Consider the following 15,966-nt stretch of genomic DNA (forward strand, 5'->3'; position numbering starts at 1 on the left):
AGGGTAAAACTAGGTCAGGGATCTGTCGAGGGGGATCTGGGATCTGCGCAGGGCAAGGCCAGGTCAGGGATCTGCAGAGGCCGTCAGCCCTGTGCACTGCATGTTGGGAAACTGCTATGGTGGGAAACAAGATGTGACCTGGGTCCTTCCACCAAGCTCTGGAAGGGGAAGTGCCCGTTGCTCAGAAGAACCCTTCGGATGTGGGACCCATCCCCACGAGGGAGCTGAGCTGCTCTGGGCCATCGACTCCTCCGGCGGTGGTAGGGGAAGAGGTCGCTCCTTTCCCCCGGTGCCCACCCGATACATAGCCAGGTAAGCTTGGATTCCCTTTGAGCAAAGAGGGATACAAGTCAGGACTCCTGGGTTCTAACCCTGGCTATGGGAAGGGAGTGGGGTCTAGTGGTTAGAACAGGGGCTGGCTGGGAGCCAGGATGCCTGGGTTCTATCTTTGGCTCTGGGAGGGGAGTGGTGTATTCCGTGCTTTGACCTCTCCGGTTCATCGCTCCCAGCAACACGCTGAGGGCCAGCCTCTGCTACAACACCCCCACCCCCTTCCCTGTTACACTATCTTTGTGCAACACCCTGCAGCGGTGAGATGAGCCCGGAAGGCTCTTTTGCAAGCAGGTGTCTGAACACTTCCCCCCCCCGCCCCCTCCTGCTGCGGGCAGAGCCATGTGCAAGGGGAGATGCTGGCCACCTGCTCGCTGGGGTCCAGAAATGGGCTGGTCCCACATCGGCCACTGGGGTCTGCCGAGGTGGGGGGAGCTGGGATCTGCATGGGGCAGGGGGAAGAGGAGCTGGGAGCTGTGAAGGGTAAAACTAGGTCAGGGATCTGCCGAGGGGGATCTGGGATCTGCGCAGGGCAAGGCCAGGTCAGGGATCTGCAGAGGCCGTCAGTCCTGTGCAGTGCAGGTTGGGAAACTGCTGTGGTGGGAACCAAGATGTGACCTGTGTCCTTCCGCCAAGCTCTGGAAGGGGAAGTGCCCATTGCTAAGAAGAACCCTTCAGATGTGGGACCCATCCCCACGAGGGAGCTGAGCTGCCCCGGGCCATCGACTGCTCCGACAGTGGTAGGGGAAGAGGTCGCTCCTTTCCCCTGGTGCCCACCCAATACATAGCCAGGTAAGCTTGGATTCCCTTTGAACAAAGAGGGCTACGAGTCAGGACTCCTGGGTTCTAACCCTGGCTCTGGGAGGGGAGTGGGGTCTAGTGGTTAGAGCAGGGGGAGGCAGCTGGGAGTCTGAACTCCTGGGTTCTAACCCTGGCTCTGGGAGGGGAGTGGGGTCTAGTGGTTAGAGCAGGGGGAGGCAGCTGGGAGTCTGAACTCCTGGGTTCTATCTCTGGCTCTGGGAGGGGAGTGGGGTCTAATGGTTAGAGCAGGGGCTGGCTGGGAGCCAGGACCCCTGGGTTCTCTCCCAAGCTCTGGGAGGGGAGGGGAGTCTAGTGTTAGAGCACCTGCATAACTGACATGTCCGCTGGCAGTTCCCAGGTTTCGTAAGAGGGCTGGTTCACTTTGCACAACTGGGTGATGCTCCCTTTCCCTGCCTGCGAGGGGTGGGGGCAGGGGCGGGCTCAGTGCCCTTGGGGTCAGAATCTGGTAATCTAGGCCCAAAGGGGGGAAGTTGTGGTGGTGACTGTGAGACCACAGAGCTGTGTGGTTTCCCAACACTTTTTCCGGGATGGGGTGGCTGGGAGTGTGGGTGGGGGATGAGGATAGAGTTTGGGGGGAGGAGCAGCATGATGGGGGAATGAGGGGGCCAGGAGTTTGGGGAGCTGGGGGATGAGGGGTCGGGGGCATGGAGCAATGGTGGGGTTGGGAGGAGGGACTGGGAGTCCAGGGAAAGGGGGGATTTTGGGGAGGTGGGGGATGGGTGAAGGTGTGAGGAGGCTGGGGCCAGAGGAGAGGTAGCAGTTGGGGGAACGACGGGGTCCTGTGGCCAATGTCTCACTGGGCCTCTTTCACACACCCCCAGCAGCCTCCCTCGCCTCCTAGCCATGAACGGCTCCCGTGCCCCCCACAACGCCACCGGGGCTGTGGAGGACACCATGCGGCACATAGCCATCAGCACCAATGCCCTGGTTTTGGGGCTGGGCTTGGCCGGCAATGGGCTAGTGATCTGGATCACCACCGCCGGCCGGGCCGGGCCGCCCACCTTCCCCTCGGCCTGCTACCTCCACCTGGCCGTGGCCGACCTGCTCTTCTCTGCCGGGCGCATCCCTGCCATCGTCCAGGAGGCCTTGAGGTCCCGCTGGCCCTTCGGCCGAGCCCTCTGCAAGCTTCACTCCTTCACTCGCTACTTGGTTGTCTTCGCCGGCGTCTTCGTGCTCACCCTCATCAGCCTCCACCGCTGCCTGCTGGTGGCTCAGCCTGTCTGGGTCCGGAACCACCACAGGCCCCGGATTGGGTGTTGGCTGATCGCTGGGGCCTGGTTCCTGGCCATCTGCTTCAGCGTCCCCTACCTGGTGTTCAGGGACGTGGAGACCAGACAGGGGGAGTCCTTCTGCGTCTACCAGAGACACCTGCGGCATTTCGTCGAGATGCCCCTGAGGCTGAGCCGGTTCCTGGGCGGGTTTCTGGTCCCTTTCGCCATCATCGCCACGTCCTACATGGTCTTGACCTGGAAGCTGAGGAGAAGAAGCTGGGCGGGCTCCCAGCGGACCTTCACCTTGGTGCTGGCCGTGGTGGCTCTCTTCTTTGTTTGCTGGTTGCCCCATCACGTCCTGGTGCTGCTCAGTACGTACCAGGCAGACAAAAAGATCTGGGGCGTGGCGCTCAAGTTGGCCAACGCCTTGGCCTACCTCCATAGCTGTCTCAACCCTGTGCTGTATGGGCTGATGGGGTACGCCCGGAGCAGAGGGCGCCGGAGGGGCTCCTTCCTGGGCATCTTCCGCAGGGCCCTGGCTGAGGAAGAGGAGGGATCGGGTGGGATGGAGGCGTCACAGAGCATCAGACAGACTAGTTGAGAGTGGAGGACTTGGGACTCCTGGGTTCTATCCCCAGCTCTGGGAAGGGAACAGAGTCTAGTGGGTTAGGGCTGGGTGAGCGAGAAGTCAGGACTCCTGGATTCTATTTTCCAGGTCTCCCATTATTTCGTTATGAGTGTGAGCTAAGACCAATCTCTGAATCTGTCTCTCACCTTCTGCTTCAATTTCTTCATCCATAAAATGGGGTAGTAATCCTTCTGTTGTCTGTTTAGGCTGTAAACACAATGGGGCATGGACAGTCACTCTCTGTGTGTCTGTGCAGTGTCCAGCACAATGGAGGCCTTTGATCTCGTTCGGGGTCTGTCTGTGTTGGGGATTAGGAGACAGATTCATCAGAACTGGAAGTCTTTGTGTGAATGGCTCAGTTTTGTGGAGTTTCTTGAATCAAAAACGTTTTGGAAGAAAACTTTCAAAGTTGTCACCAGCTCATGTTTTGAAATGTCCAAAATGAAAATTCCACCTTTCCGGCCCCAAATCCTTTTTTTGTTTTTTAAATTTAGGCTAATTTGTGTTTTTAAAAAGTTTTCAAATGGTCAACATTTAAAATGAAACATGTTGAAATGATCAAACCAAAATATTTTGATCAACCCAAATTGAAATTCCCCCTCCCCCCTCCAGATTTTCATGTTTGTGAAAATTTTTGAGATTTTTTTATGTTTCCTCCCCATTTCGCACTGGAAAATTTTTCAAAATCTCCCCCCAAAATGTTGCAGGCCAGGAAATACCTGCTCAGATCTACAGATTATTTCAGAACGTCTTACTGTGGAGTTGGGACTGTGTGTGAGGCAGACACAAGTTGCATTAAAGCCAATGGGTGTCCTAAACACTCTGTTTCAGGCTCAATGGAAGGAGAAATGAAGCCAATTTATGGAGCAGAGAGAGATACAGGCAGTGGAAGCTACCACCCAAGGCATGTGTCCGGTCAGAGCTGGGCCGTGTGGGTTATTCCCTGGTTGTGAACACGGTGGTGAAGAGAGTGGCTGCAGACATGTGCATGGAAGGCAGGAAATCTGGAACAGGAGATCTGTGTGAGACCCAGAAAGGGAGCAAAGAGACAGAGTTTCTTGGGCACAGAGACCACTGGAGAGGCAGGCATGGGCATTGTGGTGCAAGGAAGCTGCCTGCTGCTACTTGTTTCTACAGCAGTCGGGGAATAAGGATAGTGTGTGTGTGTTCTCAGTAAATAAACAGGATTGTACCAAAGAATGGACCTGATTCAGAGCACCCATTTCTCCTCCTAATGGAACTTGCAACCCTACCAGGCCCAGAATATTAGCAAACCACAGGCTTCAAAAGGACGAAGCGTTCCCAGAAAAAGACAGGGTGCTGGGCTGCCCTGTCCCCCTCAGTGTAATTCCCAGTGTGGGTAGACGTACCTGAGTTAGCGTCGATGGAGGTCGCATGCTTAAAATAGACGATTTAGCCACCGCTAGTGGGGCTGGCTGCCTGAGGATGTAGCTAAGATCTGGGACAAGATCACGCCACTGGGGCTACACGGCTAGCAGCGGGGCGTCTCTCCGAGCTGAGAATCTCACCTCCAGCTACAGTGTAGATGGACCCCAACTGATAGAAGGCAGGTGACGGCTGAGGTGTTTCCAAAGGAGATGGTTCAAAATTTTCCAATGGAGCAGTTTCCCATCAGAAAACACTGATTTGACAACATGGCTACGTTTCAGGGTAGGGGAGGAAATCAATTTTTGTTGAAGCAAAATTATGAAAAAGTTAAGGCCAAGGCGTTTCATTGTGTGGATTTTTATATAATTAATATCAAAAGAGGGTTGGCAGGATTCCAGTTTTATTGTTTTATGACATCGTTTGTTTTTAAGCACACATTTTAGACCTTTTCTGATCGACTTCACATATCACAGTTGCAGGGAAGTTTGGGGAGGGAGGAGAGACAATAACTATTTAATGGCGGTAGATAATCGGATTCACAAAGTTCAAAGCTTTATAACCGTTCAAATACAAATTGTCAACATCACCTGACAGAATATACAAAGTAAATTGCCTTCAACCAAACTCAAAGACGGTCACAAGCGGTGTTTTTCTTACTTTGCCCATCTGTAAATTGCAATGATTATCGATGACATTTTTTTTTGGTGTGTGTACAGTGAAATTGACGTTTACCGACAATGGCTGATAACAATCGAATCCTTCCCAACCTAAATAAAATACATCTCCATAGACTCATAGATTTCAAGGCCAGAAGGGCCCATTGTGATCATTTAGTCTCACTTCCTTTGTAACATAGGCCAGAGAACTGTCCTGAATTGATTTGTAGTTAATCTAGAGCGGATCTTTAAGGGGGGAAAATCCCATCTTGATTTAAAAATGGCCGGTGATGGAGAACCCACCATGACCCTTTGTAAACTGTTCCAATGGTGAATTGCCCTCACTGTGAAAAATGTACGCCATTATATATTGGACTGGGATTCAGGAGACCTGGGTTTTATTCCAACCTCTGCCTCTGACTGGCTGGGTGACCTTGGGGAAAGTAGTCACCACTCTGTGCCTCGGTTTCCCAGACTAAGGAGGGACCTGATAACAGTTCTCAGTGGTGGGAAGGGCTGTTATAAAAAGGACGGAGATCAATTGTTCTCCATGTTCACTGAAGGTGCGACACGAAGCAATGGGCTTAATCTGCAGCAAGGGTGGTGGAGGTTGGATATTAGGAAAAACTATCTCTCAGGGCAGTTCAGCTCTGGAATTAGCTCCCAAGGGAGGTTGTGGAATCCCTATCACTGGAGGGTTTTAAGACCAGGTTGTACAATCACCTGTCAGGGCAGGTCTAAGTTGACTTGGTCCTGCCTCAGCATGTGGGATGGACTAGATGCCCTCTGGAGGTCCCTTCCTCTGAGTCTAATATAATAGATTTAAAAAAAAATAGCACTGCAATGAAGTGCTTCAATTTGATTAAAGCAAAATGTTTTGTAAAGGCCGTTTTGCTATTTCTGACACAACGCTGGGTTTGTGGGGAATTTTGAAATTTCAGCTTTGGATGAAAGAAAATTTGGAACTGTCAGAATTTCCCATGGGATGCAAATTCCAACCAGCTCCTGTCGCCAGCCCGAGAGGATGAAAGATCATGAGCTCAGCCCCCTGAAAAAAATCACAAGATTGGCTTCAAAATCATGAGATTTGAATAATAATGATCGGTTTGAGGTCCTTTTATTGGGTTTCTGGTTCTTTTGGATTCCTGTTTTCCAGCTCCTCACCTCAAACTGTGAAGACTAGAAACTGATTGTTTGTTTGTGGTAGTGAGGGCTGAGATTTTCCCCAGTCACATGCCTCCAGAAGCTGGGGATTTCAGATGAAATAGGAGATCTGGTTTGTTCACGTAGCTGGATCTTGTAAAGAGTTAACCGTGACTGAGTTTACACAGTCTCTCAAGTAAAGAATTATAAGCAGCCGGTTGTGACAGATTTGGTTTTAACTTCAAGAGAAATCTCAACTATTTGCCAATGTTTTGTTGGGCTAAAGGGCAGGTGGTAAACATCTGAAGGGGTTATGGCTGGTGGCACGGGGCATGCAAAGCTACATTACCCAGGTAGACCAAATCAGGACAGTTCCATTGACTTGAATCTGGCCCATTGACACCAATGGAGATACAGCCGATTGACCCCAGAGGGGGACCTAGCCCCATTAAGTCCAATGCAGCAATGTTGATATCAGCCAGTCCCTTGCCCTGGGGTTAGATCAGAGCTTGTGCCCCTTAGAGGGGAAAGGCCCTGTGCCCCATTCACAACCTCCTTGAGCCATCCAGTCCCCACCCTGGGACTGGATCAGAGCCAGTACCCGCTAGAGGGGACAGGCCCTGTGTCCCATTACCCACTCCCCTCCCCCCCGTGAGCCAGCCAGTCCCTGCCCTGGAGTCTGGTGGGAGCCAGTGCCTCCTAGAGGGGAAAGGCCCCATGCCCCATGCTCTCCCCCCCCCAGCCAGCCAGTTCCCACCCTGGGCTGGATGAGAGCTAATGCTCCCTAGAGGGAAAAGGCCACATGCCCCATTCCCTGCACCCCTGAGTCAGCCTGGGGCCCTGAGGACAGACGGTGAGAAATTAACAGGTTGTTGCTATCTGCAGGTGCCAGAGGCCAGCTGGGTTTCAGTCGCTCGGCGCCGTCTGTGCTGACCGGGTGTTGGGTTACAGGCGCTGAACAGGTAAAGGTCGTTGTCTTAGCATCTCGTGGCTGGCTTTAAATCCACACGACCAGAAAATGCTCTAGACACTTCCTCGCCGAATGACCTTCAGCTGCCCCCTTTGTTCAACCTCATTTTCACCTTCTAGGTGCTAAACCAGCCCTGGGCTCCCCCCACCCCCAGCTCCGTCAGTGCCTTTCACTCCTGACCCACAGCCCCTGCTAGTCCAGCCCCGCGTCCATAGGCACCTTACACGGTAAATGTCAGTGTAATAGTGGATAGTCTGGGACCAGCCCGCTCAGCTGTTACAGGAGACGTAGGACAAGCACCTGAATTGCACATATGCTGCCATTTACTGGCCAGATGGTTTTACTGCCATCATCAGCCCTGGGCCTTTGGATAACAGTGGGTCCCAACCAGGGGTCTGTGTGCCACTGGGGGTACGCAGAGGTCTTCCTGGGGGCACCGCAATCCATCCAGTTATTTGCCTAGATTTACAACACGCTACATAAAAAGCACTAGCAAAGTCAGTAGAAACTCTAATTTCATACAGGCCATGACTTGTTTAATCTGCTCTATGTACCAGTGGGTTTCAAACTGTGGGTTGCGACCCATTTCTGGGTCGTGGCAGCTCTGGTCAGCACCACCAACCAGGCCGTTAAAAGTCCTGGCTAAGGCAGACTAGTCCCTACCTGTTCTGACACCGCGCTGTGCCCCGGAAGCAGCCAGCAGCAAGTCCGGCTCCTAGGCGAGGGAACCACGGGCTCTGCATGCCGCCCCCACCCCGAGTACCGGCTCCACACTCCCATTGGCTGGAAAAGGGCCAATGGGATCCGGGGGGCAGTGCTTGCAGGCAAGAGCCACGCGGAGGCATTTGCACACCTCCGCCTAGGAGCCGGGCCTGCTCCTGACTGCTTCCAGGGCGCAGCGTGGTCCACAGTGCCAGGAGAGGCAGGAAGCCTGCCTTAGCACCACTGCTGAACTGCTGACCGGCAGCCACCCAAGGTAAACTCGCGCCCCAACCCCACACCCCAATTCCCTGTTCCAGCCCTGAGCCCCCCCAAACCCGGAGCCCCATCCTGCACCCCAAACCTCTCATCCCTGGCCCCACGAGAGAGCCTGCACCCCAGCCCAGAACCCTGATCCCCTCTCACACCCCTACCCTCTGCCCCAGCCCAGAGCTCCCTCCCGCATCTGAACCCCTCATTCCCAGCCCCACCCTGCAGCCCTCACCCCCGCACCCCAACCATCTGCCCCAGCCCTGAGCCCTTCCCACACCCCAAACCCCTCATTCCCAGCTCCGTTGGGTTGCCGGTATCAACAATTTTCTTCAACTAGGTCCCCAGAAAAGAACTTTGAAAAGCACTGCTATATACTAAACACTGAAATGAAAGTACAACGTTTATATTCCAATCGATTTATTTTATACTTACATGGCAAAATGAGGAAGTAAACCGTCTGTCAGTACTAGTGTGCTGTGACCCTTGTATTTTTATGTCTGCTTTTGTAAACAAATCATTTTTAAGTGAAGAGAAACTTGGGGGTATAGAAGACAAATGAGAATCCAGAAAGGGGTACAGTAGTCTGGAAAGGTTGAGAGCCACTGGTCTATAGGGTCTTTTCACACTGAGATGTGGCCACCTCTGGGGTGGGGCATGGGGGCTGCTTATACAGGTGACAGGGAGGAAAACGAGAGAGCTGCTGTGGGGAGTAGGGTGGGGTCAGGGTTGCTGGAAGAATTTGTACAGTGGGGGGCCTGAGAGCCAGTGAATCAAATGGTAAAACCCATATATGATGGAAACCACTTCAATCCAGGGGGTGCAGCACCTGGGGGGGGGGCAGGGAGAGATCTGGGGAGGCTGCTTTGGGGAGTGGGGGGGGGCAGGGACAGATCAGGGGGGCTGCTGTGGGTGGTGAGGTGGGGGCAGGGAGCAATCTGGGATTCGGGGCAGAGACAGATCTGGGGAGGCCATTGTGGATTTCAGCCTAGCATTGATGCTGGAAGGTTTAATCTCATTTTCTTACCTATGTCGTGAGGGAATCAGACACGGCATCTCAGAATTGATTCCCCCAACACATACACGCCACGTGCAGCTCCCCCCACCCCGCCCATGGATTCTGTCTGGTGACAGGAAGCTGTCTTCTCGGGAGAGAGAGCACGGGGGGGAGCTCTGTGGGGGGGGGGGGGAGATGCTCACAAAGCTGAGTCTGCAAAGCCTCCGAGGTGACCAGCTCCATGCAAGCTTCAAACAGCTCAGCTCAGCTCTGGGGCCTCTCGTGATGAAGGAGCTGAGATCCCGTCTGCAGAGCTGGTCGCCCACATCCGGCGCAACCACAGCCCGAGAGCAGAAGCGACCGCATCATTGCAAAAATTCAGCCTGATAAAACCTGGAGATGCACCAGACCCAACTTGGGCCCCCGAAGTGCCGCTGGGTCAGGACTGATTTGTGGGTGTGCCCCGGTCACCCCTCGAACATCCAGGAGAGACACTGCCAGATGGTGAGTGGATTGTGAATCTCTCGCTTCGTTGGATGTAAGCCACACAACATAGTGTCTGCTCCATGACTGGCTGGTGGATGGGTTTACGCTGGAGAATGGCCAGTGACGTTGCAAAGGGCTAAAGCTGCGTGAATTTTGGCCGGGAATATCAGGATTCATTGAGTCATTAGTTTAAAAAGCCAATGTGATGGGGTACCCAGCTTGCAAGCTGGACTGTAGGACCTCTGAGCCCTCTCTCCCACCAACCTCGGGTAGCCCTCTCACACTGTGATGGTGTGACAAGTGACAAATCTTTGGCAAGCCCTGCACTTACACAATCATCCCCAGGCAGGGACACACCCAGCTGAGTTCCATAAATGCTTCTCCCAGCCACTCATTAACCATCAATAGGGAGGCTCCAGCCAATTTCTCCCGGCTCCCCAGCTTTGCACACCAGAACTGTACCATCCTACCTTGGTTAGAAGCCCGGCCAGTGTAAGTCCCTTGCCCAGTCCACCCCTTCCCCGATGTGGAGAGGACACTCATCAGCTTTTGTAAACTGAGCTGAGATTTCCCAGCACTTCAACCAAACACACAGTTTTTAACTAGAATATAAAACAGGTTTATTAACTACAGAGTGATTATAAGCAGCAAGCATAGAGATCACAGTTGGTTAGCCAAGAAATAAAAATAAATTTGCAGTCAAACTAAACAGAATTTGAATCAAGCCGCGTCGCACCCTGATAGATGGTACAAGCAGGCGACACATCCTCAATGAACAGGCTGGGACTCTCCTCCAGCCTGGGACCACCTTCCCCAGGTCAAAGTCTTTGTCCTCCAGACGTGTTCCAGGTGTTGAGTTGTGGGGGGAGTGAGGCTAAGTGGTGATGTCACTTCCCCTCTTTTGTAGTTTCTTCCAGTTTGATTCCCCTATGAAATACATTTTGCTATGACGTGGGTCAAACAGTCTCCATTGTCTACGTGGTCTCTCTGAGAAATCTCCACTGTGCACAGTGCCTGAGATAATGGATTCTTGGATGGGTGCTGATGAGCCATTAACACTGCCTGGCTCCTCCACCTGAAAGGCTGGTTGTGGTTATTCTGAACATCACAACTTATTTCAATAACACACACATAGCAAACCTTCACAACCTCACATACAACACCAGCATGTATAATCCACCAGGCTATTAATGTTCAACAGATCAATATTTTTAAAATGATACCTCACAAGGCAGACTTTGTTCATATTTACATGACAGTGGTGAATATGGGGGTTCCAGGGTGCTGTTTTGAGGTACAGAGTGCCACAGCCACCCACATTTTATTTAAAGTCCCCAATATTTTAAACACCTCCTCCCTCCATTGGCTTCCAAATCAGAGCTTGATATTTCTGGTGTTCCAAAACTTTTGGCGGAGTTTTGTACCATTACCAACTATTACAATTTGGTTGCAGCACAAGCCATGCTTGTCATTTTCCTTCAAGCCCCAGATCCTGGAATCATGTGACAGGACTACATTTTTTAAAGTGGCTACGGGAGTTAGGTGCCAAATTCCCATTGAAAGTCAATATAAGATAAGCACCTAACTCACACAGGTGCTTTTGAAAATCTCACCCGTAGAAGCCTAAGTCCATTCAATTATATCACGTAATCGCAGACAGCTAAAAAGTGCTATTTAAATTCTTGTATACAAATACTAGAAATCCAAATAATAAGGTACGTGAACTAGAGTGCCTCATATTAAATGAGGAATTGATATAACAGGCATCACAGTAACTTGGTGGAATGACGATAATCAATGGGACACAGTAATACTCGGTTACAAAATATATCAGAAGAACAGAACAGGTCGTGCTGGTGGAGGAGTGGCACCATATGTGAAAGAAAGCCTAGAATCAAATGAAGTAAAAACCTTAAATGAACCAAACTGTACCATAGAATCTCTCTGCATAGTAATTCCATGCTTGAATAATAAGAATATAGCAGGAGGGATATATTACCGACCACCTGACCAGGATGGTGATAGTGACTGTGAAATGTTCTGGGAGATTAGAAAGGCTATAAAAATAAAAAACTCAATAATTATGGGGGATTTCAATTGTCCCTATATTGACTGAATACATATCACCTCAGGATGGGACGCAGAGATAAAGTTTCTTGACACCTCAAAAGACTGCTTCTTGGAGCAGCTAGTCCTGGAACCCCAAGGGGAGAGGCAATTCTTGATTTAGTCTTAAGTGGAGCACAAGATCTGGTACAAGAGGTGAATATAACTGAACTGCTTGGTAATAGTGACCAGAATATAATGAAATTTAACATCCCTGTGGCAGGGAAAACACCACAGCAGCCCACCATGGTAGCTATTAATTTCAGAAAGGGGAACAACACAAAAAAGAAGAAGTTAGTTAAACAGAAATTAAAGGGTACAGTGCCAAAAGTGAAATCCCTGCAAGTTGTGTGGAAACTTTTTAAAGACCCCATAATAGAGGCTCGACTTAAATGTACACCCCAAATTAAAACACAAAAAAGAGCCACCGTGGCTAAACAGCAAAGTAAAAGAAGCAGTGAGAGGCAAAAAGGCATCCGTTAAAAAGTGGAAGTTTATTCCTAGTGAGGAAAATAGAAAGGAGCATAAACTCTGGCAAGTCAACCTATAATTAGGAAGGCCAAAAAATAATTTGAAGAACAGCTAGCCAAAGACTCAAAATGTAATAGCAAAAAATGATTTAAGTTCATCAGAAGCAGGAAGCTGCTAAACAACCAGTGGGGCCACTGCACAATCGAGATGCTAAAGGAGCACGCCACTATGATAAGGTCCTTGCAGAGAAAATACATGAATTCTTTGCATCGGTCTTCACGGCTGAGGATGTGAGGGAGATTCCCAAACCTGAGCCATTCTTTTTAGGTGACAAATCTGAAGAACTGTCCCAGACTGAGGGGTCATTAGAGGAGGTTTTGGAACCAATTGATAAACTAAACAGCAATAAGTCACCAGGACCAGATGGGATTCACCCAAGAGTTCTGAAGGAACACAAATGTGAAATTGCAGAATTATTAGCTGTGGTATGTAACCTATCATTTCAATCAGCTTCTGTACCAGATGACTGGAGGAAAACTCATGTGACACTAATTTTTAAAAAAGTCTCCAGAGGTGATCCTGGCAATTACAGGTCAGTAAGCCTGACTTCAGTAGAGGGTAAACTGGTTGAATCTATAGTAAAGAACTGAATGATCACAAACATATATGAACATAATTTGTTAGGGAAGAGTCAACATGGTTTTTGTAAAGGGAAATCATGCCTCAGCAATCTACTAGACTTCTTTGTGGGGGTCAAAAAGTATATGGACAAGGGTGATCCAGTGGATATATTATACTTGAAGTTTCAGAAAGCCTGTGACAAGGTCCCTCACCAAAGACTTTTAAGCAAAGTAAGCTGTCATGAGATGAGAGGGAAGGTCCTCACATGGATCAGTAACTGGTTAAAAGATAGGAAACAAAGGCTAGGAATAAATGGTCAGCTTTCAGAATGGAGACACATAAATAGCAGTGTCCCCCGGGGGTCTGTAATGGGACCAGTGCTGTTTAACATATTCATAAATCATCTGGAAAAAGGGATAAACAGTGAGGTGGCAAAATTTTCAGATGATACCAAACACGTCAATATAGTTAAGTTCAAAGCAGACTGCAAGGAGTTATAAAGGCATTTCACAAAACTGGGTGACTGGGCAATAAAATGGCAGATGAAATTCAGTATTAGTAAATGCAAAGTAATGCATATTGGAAAACATAATCCCAGCTACACATATATAAATTACCTGTTTCCACTCAAAAAAGATCTTGGAATCATTGTGGATAGTTCTCTGAAAACATCCACTCAATGTGCAGCAGCCGTCAAAAAAGCAAACAGAATGTTGGGAATCTTTAAGAAAGGGAGAGATAATGAGACTAAAAATATCATATTGTCTCTATATAAATCCATGGGATGCCCACATCTTGAATACTGCATGCAGATGTGGTTACCCTAGCTCAAAAAAGATATATTGGAATTGGAAAAGGGCTACAAAAATGATTAGGGGTATGGGACAGGTTCCGTATCAGGAGGGATTAATAAGACTGGGACTGTTCAGCCTGGAAAAGGGGGGATATGATAGAAGTCTATATAATCCTGACTGGTGTTGAGCAAGTAAATAAGGAAGTGTTATTTATTCCTTCTCATAACATAAGAACTAGGAGCAGAGATGGTGTCCCTAGCCTCTGTTTGCCAGAAGCTGGGAATGGGTGACAGGGGATGGGTCACTTGATAGTTACCTGTTCTGCTAATTCCCTCTGGAGAACCTGGCATTGGCCACTGTCGGAAGACAGGATACTAGGCTAGATGGACCTTTGCTCTGACTCAGTATGGATATTCTTATGTTCTTACCTTATGTTCTCATTGATTCTCAGCAAGGTTCCTAAAGGCCAAAACACTTTTAAAAATAGGACTTAGACCCTTTTGAAAAGGTTGTCCTTTGTTTCATAGACCCATTGATCTTCAGGAACCACCAGACAGAAGAAGAGCTGGAGCTCCACCGGGTGCAAAGATGACATGATGACAAAAACAATGAAACAAAGACGAAGAAAAGTACAGACCATAAAGAACAAATGGCCCAAAATAATCTAAAAATGAACAAAACCAAAAATCGATATATTTCATTAAAATGACAGATTCATACATTTCAAGGCTGGAAGGGAGAAGTGTGATCATCTCATCTGATCTCCCAGGTCACACGGGCCAGAAAACTGCCCCCAAACCATGCCTAGAGCGGAGTTTTTAAAAAAACATCCCGGCTTGATTTAAAATTGCCTGTGATGGAGGATCCACCACAACCCTTGGGAAATTACTCCAATGGTCAGTTACTCTGATCGTTAAAAATTTACACCTCATTTCCAGTCTGAATTTGTCTAGGTTCAACTTCTGTTCACTGGATCATGTTAGACCTTCCTCTGCTAGATTGAAGAGCCCATTATTAAATATTTGTTCCCCACATAGGTACTTACAGACTGTGATCAAGTCACCCCTTCACCTTCTCTTTGTTAAGATAAATAGATGGGGGGGCTTCATGATTCTCTCACTCTAAGGCAGGTTTTCGAATCCTGTATTCATTCTTGTGGCTCTTCTCTGAAAAAGGTCAAATAATTCACTTGCTAAAAAATACAATTTTGGGGTCAAGAGGAACCTATGGTCCCAGCGAAATGAATCCTTTCTTCATGCAAATATTGACAATTCCATGCATTCCCCTATTAGGCCAGCTCTGGCCCTGAGTTGTCGGTGGTTTGGAAGTTGCGTGCATGTTGCCGGTACCTCAGAAACTCTTCCTCCATGGTGAGGTAGAAGATGGGGTTGAGGCAGCTGTTGAAATACTCCAGCATCCAAGCAAAAATGCTTTCTGTGACAAGGAAAGGCAGAGGGTATATAATTGAGATCTGCAGGAAGGAGAAGATGTGATACGGCAGCCAGCAGAGGAAAAAGGTTGGGATCAAGCCAAGAAGGATCTTGAGTGGCTTGGTGGACCGGATCAGCCTGTTCCCTCTCAGCTTGGCAGCTAGAACAATGTAGAAGGTTGGGATCAAGATCAAGGCTAATGGGATCAGAAACCCAACCAAGAACTGGATCACTACGGCGGCCTTCACCCTCCCTTCATCCAGTTGGAAATTCATGCTGGTGCTGACAGGTGAGAGGAGGTATTCCCAGAGATCACCGTACCGCAAGCTGAACCCTAGAGACAGGGCCCATATGCCACAAACCATCATGACAGCTAGCAGGGGTGTGCGGTGGTTCTGGGCCCACTCAGGGCGTGCCACAAGGATGCATCGGTCGACACTGAGGGCCATAAGGAGGAAGGCGCTGGAGAACATGTATAGGGAGGTGACGGTGCTGCTCAGCCTCTTGGCCCAGTCTAAGTCCAGGAAGAAGGTGGAGGTGAATTTGAGAGGTAGGAAGATGATAAAGATTAAATCGGCCATGGCTCGGTTCCAGAACCACACGGTGCTGGTCGTCCTCTCCACACGGCAGCCGGCGACGAAGAGGACATAGCTGTTCAACAGCACCCCAGCAATGAAGGCTACGCCACACAGCACCAGGAAGAGAATTGGGAGGATCACCATTCTCAGAGGAGTTGCAGTCACAATATCCCCTCCTCCTCCTCAGGGCTCAGCAGGGGCAGCGCAGATGTTGTACTGAGCAAAGGAAAGAAGAGCAATGAAAAGGGCTCCAGGAGAGGACACGGACAGAGTGAGACAGCCGCAGAGTTCATAATCTCCTCAGAGTTTACAAACTCCCCAGATTCTGAGCTGAACTCAGATAGGATCAAATCCTTATAGGCCAA

The 15,966-nt window shown here is 49.6% G+C and overlaps 2 protein-coding genes across 2 annotated transcripts; one reads left to right on the top strand and one right to left on the bottom strand.

The window, feature by feature from the left end:
* Nucleotides 1-1,048: 1,048 nt before the first annotated feature.
* Nucleotides 1,049-5,118, top strand: LOC128827271 (C3a anaphylatoxin chemotactic receptor-like). Its single transcript, XM_054011121.1, has 2 exons — nt 1,049-1,122; nt 1,974-5,118. Exon 2 carries the CDS (start codon nt 1,996-1,998, stop codon nt 2,962-2,964), a length of 969 nt encoding a protein of 322 aa, XP_053867096.1. The 5' UTR covers nt 1,049-1,122; nt 1,974-1,995; the 3' UTR covers nt 2,965-5,118.
* Nucleotides 5,119-14,881: 9,763 nt separating this feature from the next.
* LOC128826897 (C3a anaphylatoxin chemotactic receptor-like) lies at nt 14,882-15,745 on the bottom strand. The gene has a single exon (XM_054010424.1). The coding sequence runs from the start codon at nt 15,743-15,745 to the stop codon at nt 14,882-14,884; it is 864 nt and encodes a 287-aa protein (XP_053866399.1).
* Nucleotides 15,746-15,966: the final 221 nt, after the last annotated feature.

This window comes from Malaclemys terrapin, chromosome 21 (assembly GCF_027887155.1).
Source record: "Malaclemys terrapin pileata isolate rMalTer1 chromosome 21, rMalTer1.hap1, whole genome shotgun sequence".
Classification (NCBI taxonomy): domain Eukaryota; kingdom Metazoa; phylum Chordata; order Testudines; family Emydidae; genus Malaclemys; species Malaclemys terrapin.